Genomic DNA, 12,447 nt, shown 5'->3' with positions numbered 1-12,447 from the left:
TTAAAGACTAACAAGATGGTTTAATAGGTGATGAGCTTTCGTGGGCCAGACCCACTTCCTCAGATCATATTCTGAAAGGGAATTGTCATGACCATATATACCAAAGGAATACAATGAAAATGTTCACTTTCTTCATTGTATTCCTTTGGTATGTATGGTCATGCCAATTCCCTTTCAGAATATGATCTGAGGAAGTAGGTCTGGCCCACGAAAGCTTATCACCTATTAAACCATCTTGTTAGTCTTTAAAGTGCTACATAGTTTTTCCTTTTGTTTTAGCTAGATCAGACTAACATGGCTACCTCTCTATTACTATTCAGAATGCATCTGAATCAACGCATTCCTAACGGAACAGAACATGGACTTGGCTCTAAATGGTTTCTAAACAGATGATAAATTAATATGTAATTGGAAGAGCAGGGGGAAATTGTAATTTCCTATAAGCCAGTTTCCAAAAGCAAAGCAACCGATGAAGATATTACCAACAATCTCTGTGGATCAGTTGCTTTGAGATCATCTGATCACATAGGGTATAAAAAATATAGGATTCATAGAATGATAGAATACTAGGACTGGAAGGGACCTCGAGAGGTCATCGAGTACAGTCCCCTTCCCTCATGGCAGGACCAAATACTGTCTAGACCATCCCTGATAGACATTTATCTAACATACTCTTAAATATCTCCAAAGATGGGGATTCCATAACCTCCCTGGGCAATTTATTCCAGTGTTTAACTACCCTGACAGTTAGGAACTTTTTCCTAATGTCCAACCTAAACCTCCCTTGCTGCAGTTTAAGCCCATTGCTTCTTGTTCTATCCTCAGAGGCCAAGATGAACAAGTTTTCTCCCTCCTCCTTATGACACCCTTTTAGATACCTGAAAATGGCTATCATGTTCCCCCTCAGTCTTCTCTTTTCTAAACTAAACAAACCCAATTCTTTCAGCCTTCCTTCATAGGTCATGTTCTCTATATGGGAGTTTGAAATCAGGGAGTCACCTGAAATCAGAATCAAATTACAATCCAATGCACTGACCAGATTAATGTGTCTATTCAAAATACTCTTCTAAGAGTTGAGAAACCAACGGTAGCTCATGGCCAAGTAGGTTAAAGTAAAATTCTAAAGCACCCAAAGAAAAGGAAGGATATGTCCCAATGTTTCTGTGGGATAAAGCTTGCTTATTTTACAATCCAATGCACTGACCAGATTTTTTCTATGGCATAAGAAAACAATGCATGGCCAGCAAGATGTGTCCTCTGCAAAAGACTTCAAATGCAATTCTAACAAAGCATACTGAAATCTCCATAGCCTTTGAATTCCTAAAGAGGAGAGCCTAAACTGAGAAAGAAAATGCCAGGATTTTGGCTCAAAAAAGGAAAAAGTCGCATGAAGACTACGTCATGCCCTGGAGATACATTTAGTGATACAGGTTGGACCTCCTTGGTCCAGCACCCTTGGAACCTGACCAGTCCTACATGAGGGATTTTGCCAGACCAGGAAAAGTAATTTCTTGACACATCTCCTCCTCCCCCCACCGCATCACCGACCCCCTAGCCAATAGTGCAGGTAAACATAGCAGTGACGGCTCACCAGGGACTAATCCTGAGGGATGCTGGGTTTTTTATTGCTCATCCCTGCCCTAGAATCTATAATCATTTTTTCATTTTTTCACAAATCCCATTCTGTTGCCTTATTCTGAATTTTGGTTAATTATATAGGGGCCCAACTCCAAGTCTCTTTCATGAAAACAAAGACAAATTCATATAAACTAAACTATGCAAGGGAATAGAAAAAAATCCAGAACATGCTGGGGATAGACTATGACTGTACAAAAACACAGATGTTGAAACTAGCCTCGCTGCACACAATTTTTGCTAATTTAGCTATGGTAATCAGCAATTTACATGAATTTTCATGCTCTCTTAAAAAGTTAGGAATATATTCCCAGAGAGCTCCAGTTTTCTGTGAAAGGTATAACAAATATTCTCCCTGTATACTTTTATTTCACACACTTTGTAGTGTGCCAAAGTGCTATTCCCATGAAAGCTAATTTTAAATCCCTGTATTATTAGACCTCTCATAGGATTGCATTATTCCTTTGTTCTGAATTACTCATAAGATACTGTATAATAGAATGCCACTCTTAATATTCTGTAATTATTTGTGCTAAATGTTGCTATTTCATTAAATCTTTTCAAAATTTTCAACATCCTCAAAAATTTTAAATATCTAAATCAATATAATTTCATACCTAGGATACGGCACAGACAGAAAGTTCAGATGGAGCAGTATCTACAAAGCGGCAGTCATTCTTCCTCATAAACAGCCACATTTAAGGAAGCTGTTGTATGTCGATGTATTTCCTTGCAGTAGTTTATCAAACCTATGCACCTGTTCTAATCTCTGACTTGTCTGATTTTTCCATAAACGGAACATATGAATGGTACATTATTTTGTTAAACAGGCAAAGGATCATTCTAAATAAATGCAAAACAAGACATCACTTAATCCCTCCTTACCATATGTTGTAACTGCATAGTTTATCAGTTACAGCATATTTTCCTACAGTTTACAGCTATGATTGATGACAGTGAAAAAGCTAACGTTAATCTACTCTCCCATCAAAATCATGATCATCTTCTTGGGCAGGAGGATGATTATGATTTTTGTTTAAATCATGATTCTGTCTTTTAATATTGAAAGTAGAGATTCACACATTTTATGGAATAAGTTCTTACTCACATCTGTACTTTTCTTCTAGAAGACCCTTGGAAAGAGACATCAACCCAATCTTCAGGGACTGCACTCTGATTTTTCCAGTCCGACCCCTGAAATTGTATAAAGTCTATTAAAGAGCTTAAATTCCATTAATACTTTGGCATAGATTCATCCCAAATTCAAAACTCTTGGCAAGTTACACAAGCTATACTTAAATCCTTAAAACAAGTAACTTCAGGCCATTAGAACTGATAATCAAATTAAGAGAATTCTCCTTACAAAAACTTATCAACATGGGTACATCTTAACTTACCATTTCATACTACCCCCAAAATGATTAAATTTTACACTGTACAATCATAGTATGATTTGATAAATGCGATTTACACAACAAAAAGTACACACCAACAGACAGCAGGGAAGCACACTATACAGTAAGAGATGGAGACTGTAAAATGAAACTAAACTCTTATACTGTATAGATTCATTAATGTTTTTACCCACTGTGCTTCATCTCTCTTTTTAAAACAGTTTTATGTATAGATGCACCAGCATATAAACAGATGAATGTATATGCCAATTAGAGAATGTGGAGCCATTTGCAATATGACTTCAGACTCATGCTGTGTGACATTTTAAAAAAACAAGATACACACCAGGCTCCAAATGATGAAATTTTAAACTCATAAGCAAAATGCAGTTAATAATTGGTACTAATGTGATAAAATCAGGAAACGGAGAGGAAAAGACCATCATTTAAGAAAGTTCAAAAGCTTGTTTCAAAAACTGCACTAATTAAGAACTTGCAGATTTTTGTCTTTACTAATGTCTCTTTCAAGACTGAAAATACACACATACTTGCTTTTCTTTGTATGTGGTATGCATGAGAGCTGTTTTTAAAGCATATATCACACACACACTTTGTGATATGTGAAACTATTTTTGTTTAGACAACTGCTGTTTTCCCCCCCATATTTTTTAAATGAGAAATTTGTCAAAACTCATCCCCCCTTCTTGTTAACAGTTCTGATTTTGATAAATTGTCACTTTCTAATGAAAACATTTTGCCAAAAAATTGTGGCTCAGTCCTAGTCGCAATTTCCCATTTCAGGGTCCTAGTCCAATTTCAGAATTCTCCACCCAGTCCTGACCCTCTGTCCTCCTCCCTGTTGTTAACCAATGCCAGTTGTTTTCTTTGTATCCCACATCCTTGTCATATCTATCTTCCCTTCCCCATCAATTCCTTCCCTCGAGCCCAACTGGTTCTCTGCCCCAGCTTCTTTGCCCAGCTACATGGCTCGTCATCTACTCGCAGTCTCCTCATCACCAACTGGCACACATTACCGAACAGTGCAGTCCTAATCATCTTCGCTGCTGTTAGTCTTAATCTCTGCCCACCCCAAACCCCAAGCCCTCTCCCTTTATCTTGCCAGCATCCCATTCCAGTCCCCATACCCTAGGTTCTTATCTTAATTTACTCCACCCAAACATCTTCATTGCCTTAAACTACTTCCAAAGACCCCTACAGGCAGGATGGCAGAGGAAGCTGTCTGAAGAAAGAACCTCTCTTTTCCCTTTTGCATTTGATTCAGGCAACTTTCTCCTCAGTGCGGCCCAGACCTGGACCCAATACAGTACACAGTAGCCCAGATATGCACCTATAGAGTAAATCCTGTTAGCTAAGATGAAGAATGAACAGTATCCAGAGCATCTTTGGGGAATTTAACTGCTACAATATGAGTCTGCACTGAGCATGTGCAAAATACAATTGTGCAAAGTCTTATAAATTGGTCAGATTTTGGGTGTACTGTTACAGGATTAGGAAACCATCACGCCTCCCCCCCCCCCCCCCCCCCCCACCTTCAGGCTCTTGGTCCAGCATGGAGATGCTAGAGCTTTTCAAAGAAAAGGTCATCAAAAATTTTTAGCCCAGGTAAAACAATGTGTGTTTCCTTAGCCTTATTCTGAAAACAGCAGAACCATTTCCATTATATTTTTTAAACCATCCTGTGGCAGACTTTTAGTGCATAAAAACGTTTAGCACAAATAGTTAAAGTTCTGACAAAGTTATAAAAAGCTGAAAACAGAGGTCTATAACAGGAAGTGGGTAATTTCAATGAAGTGCCGTGCTACCAGCCTGACCTATAATATGAACCCAACACTCCAGAATCTAACATCACTATATTGATCTAATGACATTTGGTATGACACAACTCAGATGCATCATCATGAAGATTACATGGACGAGACACAATGTAATATATTGTGCAGTAATCACAGTAGCAACTCAAAGTCATGATTTGTATGTTACATGATTGGGGGTCCCAATGGAGAGAAGTCCATAAAATCATTATAAGATATTCTAAAGCAAAGTTGCCAGTTCTTTATCAAAAGAGCATAATATAACTATGTCTGGACTACGGAGTTTTTCCAGGATACCAGGGAATGCATCTGCTCTTCTGACATTTTTTGCAGAAGAGCAGACTCACTCTTTTAGAAGCCCTGTCTTCCTCATGCCACGAGGAAGAAGGGCTCTTCCGAAAGAGGAGGGTTTTCCAAAATTTGGCCCAGTATAGACGGGCCAAATTTTGGAAAAGCCTCTTCTGACAAAACTATTTGTAAAAGATACACAAATTGTAGATCGCAATTTGCATACCTTTTACCGAAAAAAGCGGCAGTCTAGACATAGGCTATGTGAGCTAGCATGAAGACTGGAATTCACTGACCTAATTTTAAGGAAAAAATAGGAAAAGATAAGAAATTATAGTAAATGCAACATCTATGAATAGATCACTGGCAATTTTACAACAACAAAGTTATGACTCTTTATTGGAAGAGTGAACCACAAAGAAAAGATAATGACTTGTCTGTAGGAGAACAGCTTTGAATCTTACAGGAATCTAGGATATACAACATCGCTTACCATAACATCACACACAACTGGATATGCAGAATGAAAAAAAAAAAAAAAGAAGCAGCACACCCAGCCTTTCAAACAGGCATTCATGTAGAAAATACCCTTCACTTTAGGATTATAGACATCTGAAAACATTAAATTTCCCTCCAAAATACTACCTGATAAAGTAGTTACAAAATCAGCAGAAATCCCATACAAGTTTCCTTATGGACACTATGTGGCTCATTTAGGGTTCTTTGAATTACTTTCAAATAAGAATGGGTTACTGATCCCCATAGGCAAACTTACTAAATGCCAGGTAATGTGTGTCCCTTTATAAATGTAAAGCAAATCCTTCAGGAGATATTATGTTTTAGTGTTATCTATAACCTTGGTGGTCCATTTTTATACAAGTGACATATGTTTCCTAAAATGGTATAATATAGGATAGCCATTAAAGAAAATAATCTAGTTATTTATTTGTATGTAATTTCAGATTAAATGTATCCTAGTGCAACAACCTACCTGTGAGAGCTACTTTAAAAAAATTATTTGAGACTCTCTCTCTCTCTCACACACACACACACACACACACACACACACACACACACACACACACACACACACACACACACACACACACACCTCTCAAGAAGACATTTAAGACTATTTCTTCTGTTGTTCACATTGTGCCTACAAGTTATATTTTCAATACTATATTTTAAAGGTGTTTTGGACCAGACAAAATTCTCGAGTGATCAAGTTTAAGGCTGAAACAATTTACAATGCAGATGCTAAATCAACAAAAAAACCTTCGAGTTCTTGATAACGTAAATGTTGCAGGGAGTAGATTTAATCTCTGCTCCTTTCTTTTATCTAGCTGGAAGAATTAGTAATTCTCAAGGTGTCAGAAAATACCAAAAACAATAGACTTTATTGTTGTCAGCTGTTTCTAAAAGTAAATTGCTTCCCTCTAATGGCTATACACATCAGCAGGTAAGTTTTATTATAACTGAGAAGTTGTTCAATCTGCAAACCACTAATTAAAACTCAGGTTAATAGCCACTGACAAATAGATGCTTTTGTAGGACGTTTAATGATTTGGAACACTATATATTTATGATACTGATGTAATAAACAAAGAAAATGCCAAGAGACAAATTAGTTCCATTCTAAAGGACATTACAAAAGTGGAAATTTAAAATGATTTCCCAATCTTTAATATTTGTGGGAGATAAAGATGGAAAGAGAGAGAGAGAATATTTACTCTCTAACTTTGAGAGTAAGGAATCTAATATTTTTCATATTTTGTATCAAAGTTTAATCAGTCTAAAAAGTTTAGAGTCAGGCATCATATCAACACTTTCAATACAATAACCAAATGGGACAAGAAAGTAAGAAATAATACTGAACGGGATAAAGGTTTGTCACTACACATATTTTAATAACAAAAACAAACAATTGGCTTTTCATTCAAATCTGTGAGCAAGGAGCAAGCTGAAAAATAATGTTTCAGTGATTAATACTTAGGAATCAAAAGTCAACTTTCTCCTTTGATACTATCCATTTTCTGATACTAAGCATTCAACAACTTCCAAGTCAAGGAATGTATCTGCACCTGTACCTCTGTTTCTGTGATACATTCGTGATGAACTGAAAAAAATATCTGCAGTATTTCTTATAAATAGTGCATGTGACTCTGGTCACTGTGCAATTGTGCATTGCTGCCTGCCTGAATTCAGAGTTAAATCAAAGGAAGCTATTAAGGGTCTGATGAGGAGCCCAGAAGGAAAGTTAAAACAGTGACATGAGACAGTTTGACAGATACCCAGTTATAAAGGCGTTAAAATAATAATGGCTGGGACATCAGGTGAGGGGAGAAAGTACCTAGTTGAGTCCATCCAGACCAGAATATTCTATGGCTGTGTCTAGACTACAAAGTTCTATAGGAAAAAGATACGCAAATTGCAAACCGCAATTTGTGTATCTTTTTCCTCTTTTCTTACGAAAGAGGCTTTTCCCAAAATTGGCCTGTCCACACAGGGCCAACTGTCAGAAAAAAGCCTCTTTCGGAACATCCCTTCTTCCTTGTAGAATGAGGTTTACAGGGATGATGAAAAAATGCATCTGCTTTTCCGATTTTTTTTTTTCAGAAAAGCAGACATTCCTTGGACGCAGAAGAGCTTTTTCGGGATACCAGAGGTATCTCAGAAAAACTCTGCAATCTAGATATATCCTACGCAAGGGTCTGAGATTCTCCCACCTTGAAGAGTCCTAGACCCCAGGCTCAATCCAGAGCCCAAATGTCTCTGCTGAAATTAAACACCTCCTCAGCCGAAGCCTTGTGAGGCCTAGTCAGCTGTCACAGGCCAGCCACAAGCGTCAAACTGCAGGTTACCCTCAGAGTCAAGAAAATGCTGCAAGTAATCTGGGCTTTTTTCTCCCAATTCAGAAATGGAGGATAAGCCAGAGCTGCCTCAGTTATGAATCTAGAGATAACACTTAGATAAAAGTAAATACATGCATGTAGGCCTCTGTTATTTCAAATTAACTTCTCTAAGTGCTGTGTATCAATAGGGGTTTATATTACTATGCAGAAAGGGTTTGATTTAGCAATTAAGGATTGAAGGCAGCATGACATATTAATGTCTAGCAGAGTTATGAAGTTGTTGTGCAAATTTGCCTTGAGCATGAGTATTGAAAGAATCAGAAATAAAGCAAAAAAGTGTTCACCCAGGGGCGATAATTTGTTTTTGACTTTTTTCATTTTTCTGTGAGTCTATTCATAAGCAGTGTTTGTCTTGCTTCACCCACATAGTTGTTATTGGGGCTTTTGATGCACTTGAATGAGATATACATGCTTATCCAACACATGGTGTAAGAACAATGAATTTTGAAAGGTGTGCTGTGGGATTTGCTGATCATACCTACAGGTTTTGCATCTATTGTTTGGACAGGGTCTGGTGCTACTCAGAGTTAGTGTGTCTTGGTTTATGAGGAGTTTGCCTCTGATGATGAACGTGGCAAAGTTTTGGATAAGGGAGAGTTGAATGACCTTCAGGCTAGGGGGGGGCTTTTCTGAAAGAAATCTTTCAGGATGTTGTTTGTCCACATGAAATGTGTGTTATACTTTTTTCCATAATACCCATATGGGTTTCAGTGTGGGATGGCACGTGAAAATTATGAGGAGGGGAGTCAGTGGGTTTCTTTTTCCTACAGTGAAAAAAAGCTTCTTCTGTGGTATTTGGGTGGCCCTTTCCATGATGCAATTTACTTTTCTGGTGTTGCTTAAAATCTGCTTCACCAAACAAGGATGCATCTTAGGCGTATGTCTTGGACTTTATTTTTGGAGCATATTCTATGGTGTCTCAGTGGCTGGCTATAAATAATAGATTTCTTGATGTATCAGGGATGGCTGTTGGATTTATGGAGGTAAGTGTGATGATAGGTTGGTTCTTTGTATATTATTTTAATAGTATATTTCAAGTTGATTGTGATGGCCAGTTGATGCTGGCATGGGAATGTTCTAGAGAGATTTGGATGGGTAGTAATTGTTGAAGTTGTGGTGAAAATCTATGAAGCGGTTCTGTTCACTTGTCTGGAGGATGAAAATGTTGTCTATGTATAATTGGTTTCATGGTGCACTTTTCCAGAGATTTTTCCTCAAAGTTACCCATGATGAGGCTGGCAAACTGGAATGCAATCCTAGTTCCCATGGCTGTTTTTATGATTATGACAAAATGTTTGTTGTTAAATGTGAAGTGTCTATGGAGAATTATGAAATGAATTAGTTTGATTATGTGTTTTGGGTGGATTTCTGAGCACTCATAGAATCACAGAGCTGGAAGACACCTCAGGAGGTCATCCAGTCCAGCCCCCTGTCCAAGGCAGGACCAATTCCATTGTGCATGATCTATTATATATTTGAACCAAGCAGTGATGCAGTCCTGGGGAGGGATATTGGCGTGTAGGCAAGTGATAGCCTTGATGGCAAGGATGGTATTCTGAGGAAAGTTAATGTTCTGGAGTTTCTGGAGGAAATTAATAGTGACTTGATGTAACAGATTCAGTCCTGTGTGTGAGTGACCCTTAGTGGCCAAAAGGGTCTTGTAGTAGTTACCTCGCCTGTCTGAGGATGTGTCAAAGTCCAGTCCTTGGCCGAGGTTCAGACCGCTTCTTTTACCCCCTCACTCGGGTGTGGTTTGCAGGGAGTTGGGGGAGGGAGAACCCAGGCCCACCCACTCCTCTGGGTCCCGGCTCAGGGACCCTATACGTAGCAGTTACCTGCCAAGTTTCAAGGTCAGTAATTGTGATCACGTCCCTGGGCCATTTCTCCGGGGATGCCGTTCATCCAGCACTTCTCTAGAGCGTGTTACCAAATTCCCCTTATGCAAGGTTCCGCAAAGTTGTTGCTGGCTAGCCTTTAGCTGTGGGATCTAGCTCCACTCAGTTCTGAGGGCCCAGCTCCTACTCGGAACTGTCCATGGTTCTGATATTCCTCAGTCAGCTCAGAGGTCTGCCTGGGTTGAGCGCCAGGAAGGAACTGACTGGCCTTAGCTAGCAGCTCCGTATATAGCAGCCTGCAACACCCTGATTGGCTGCAGTGAAGGCTGCCCCTCTACCTTGCTTGGAGGACCTCTTCACTGCTCCCGCTACTGGCCAGGGTGCTGAAAGGCCTCTAAGCAGGAAGGTCGGGCTTTATCCTCCCCATCACACTTGACTACTAAGATGGTTCTTTGTCCACAGAGTAGTTTAAGGGTGGTTTCGACAAGTCCTGATATTTCTTCGATAAGAGCGTCAAACAGATATCATGGGCCTCCCTAGGTTCCCTTGTTTGTGCATTCTGGAGTGGGTTTGTGGAGAGATATAGTTGTAGAATTTTTCATAGAGTTGTATAGGCAATAATTTGATGGTATCTTTACATTCCTTAGAGCTTTTCATTGTAGGAGCTGTGAAAGTTGTCTTTGGCCTTGTTGACATAGTCACTGCAATTAAGCACTGTTTGTGGGTTTGATTGCTATCTTGTGGTTGGGTTTCAGAGAATACGCAGCTATTCCCTCAGTGGCAGAAGATTATGATGGATATAGTGTCTGTTGAGGATTTCAGTATCATTTTTTTCTGGAGGCATTTGACATTATGATGCAGTATGAGTTTTGTTCTCTTGGTGATGTCCAATCAGATTATTCTGATTTCTGTCAGGGGAATGTGGGGGTTGTAGATAATGTAATCTTTGTTGTGAAAGAATTCCTTAAGAAGAAAGTAGCAGAAGAATTCTTATCCTTTTCCTCATTAGTATATGATCAGCTTGGGCAGAATCAGTCCACTGGAGATTTGAAGTAATTCAGTTCGAGTCAAGGCTAGCTTTGATAGATTGATATTGTTAGGATGGTTTTCTGTAGTTAGTTCTACTTTTTGTGTTGGATGGATGGCATCAAGATTTTTTGATAGTTATTTTGGATTTCTGGCTATTTGGCATCTTTAAATTTGGAATGGATGCTCTGCACTTTGCAATTTTCTTAGTGCTTGTCTGGTTCTGCACCCAACACAGTATTATCAATTGCCAAATGAGGGATATACTTCAATATGCTTCTTTGGTACCTTATGTAGCTGTAGCATACTATATACACACCCAGGCAGACCCACCTTGGTAGACCCCATTGAATCTGCTTACATGACTATATTTTGTGTGTGTGTGTGTGTGTGTGTGTGTGTGTGTGTGTGTGTGTGTGTGTGTGTGTGTGTGTGAATATAAAATGCTAGTGCTACACTCTATGATGTTTCTTTTTACACACATCATGTCAGATACAACTGCACTGAACTCACTGTACACATGGTATTCATTTTGCATGTGCTACATGGAAACAATGAGCTACATGTGGTAAATAAGAACATATTACTTACGTATCATATACGTTGAGCAGCCAGTTGAGACACATATCTACACAAAGAGGAACATTCACCATGTCCTTGTGCTTCTCTTCAAGTCCACTGTAAGCAGTAGTGAGACAACTGATCACATCCTGGACAGAGAGGAGCTGATCATTTTGGCTCAGCTTGTGCTGTTTGAAAACTTCATTTGTTGTGTTCAAATCCAACAGGTCCACTAATAACATAATAAAAAAAGACTTTATTAATAATGATGCTTCATCACTGGATACAGCATTTGCCTCCTGAATTCTGATGCCATTACAGCATTATTTACAGACAGATTAGCTGAAGCTCTGCCTCTAACCATACTAGCATTAGTGAAGCACCCCTCTCTGCTAGAAGGACTCTATAGCTTGGGGTGCTTTTGTTTTTTTCTGGGTGAGTTTGGTTTAATTAATCATACAAGCAAACCACACAAATGCTATGCTACTCAGCAAAACTGGTTTAAAACAACTGGTGAGAGCTGTGTGATCATCAGTGAATTCTGCCCTCAGATGCAGAATTCAAATGAGATTCTACTAATTTTACTGGGAGTCTCCTGAACAACTCAGAAGGCAGAATCTGGCCTTGATTATTGTGACGGGGCTAACCTGCCCCGCACTGAGCAGGAGGGAGAGGAGCCCATTTATTGGGTAGAGCACGACCCTCCCCCACATCCCTACTGGGCATGCTCGAAGTGCAGCCTCACTATAAAAGACTGCCGGGCTGCTCAGTTGGGGCAGACCGCCGGGGAGGAAGGAGCTCCAGCCCAAGCTGCAGGCCTGCCGCCGGACCTGCCGCCAGATTCAGAGCCGGAGGGACCGCCGCTATTGCCCAGCCCCGGGGCGAGCACGCCCCCAACGCCAACGCCGGGGGGCCACCCGCCCCGCTGCAGGAGACACCCCCTGTGCTGCTGCCCCAGAGA

The 12,447-nt window shown here is 39.6% G+C and overlaps 1 protein-coding gene across 9 annotated transcripts in view; it reads right to left on the bottom strand.

The window, feature by feature from the left end:
• UTRN (utrophin) overlaps positions 1-12,447 on the bottom strand; it is a 559,106-nt gene that overhangs the window by 72,227 nt on the left and 474,432 nt on the right. For all 9 annotated transcript variants that reach the window (XM_075924350.2, XM_089777288.1, XM_075924351.2 and 6 more), the window contains 2 exons: positions 11,517-11,718; positions 2,744-2,829 (listed from right to left, as the gene is read on the bottom strand). In XM_075924350.2, the coding sequence (XP_075780465.2) occupies positions 2,744-2,829; positions 11,517-11,718 (288 nt within the window). The remainder of the gene's footprint in view (positions 1-2,743; positions 2,830-11,516; positions 11,719-12,447) is intronic.

This window comes from Pelodiscus sinensis, chromosome 3 (genome assembly GCF_052426305.1).
Source record: "Pelodiscus sinensis isolate ZL-2025 chromosome 3, ASM5242630v1, whole genome shotgun sequence".
NCBI classification, from domain to species: Eukaryota; Metazoa; Chordata; order Testudines; family Trionychidae; genus Pelodiscus; species Pelodiscus sinensis.
This window is presented reverse-complemented; position numbering and strand designations above follow the sequence as displayed.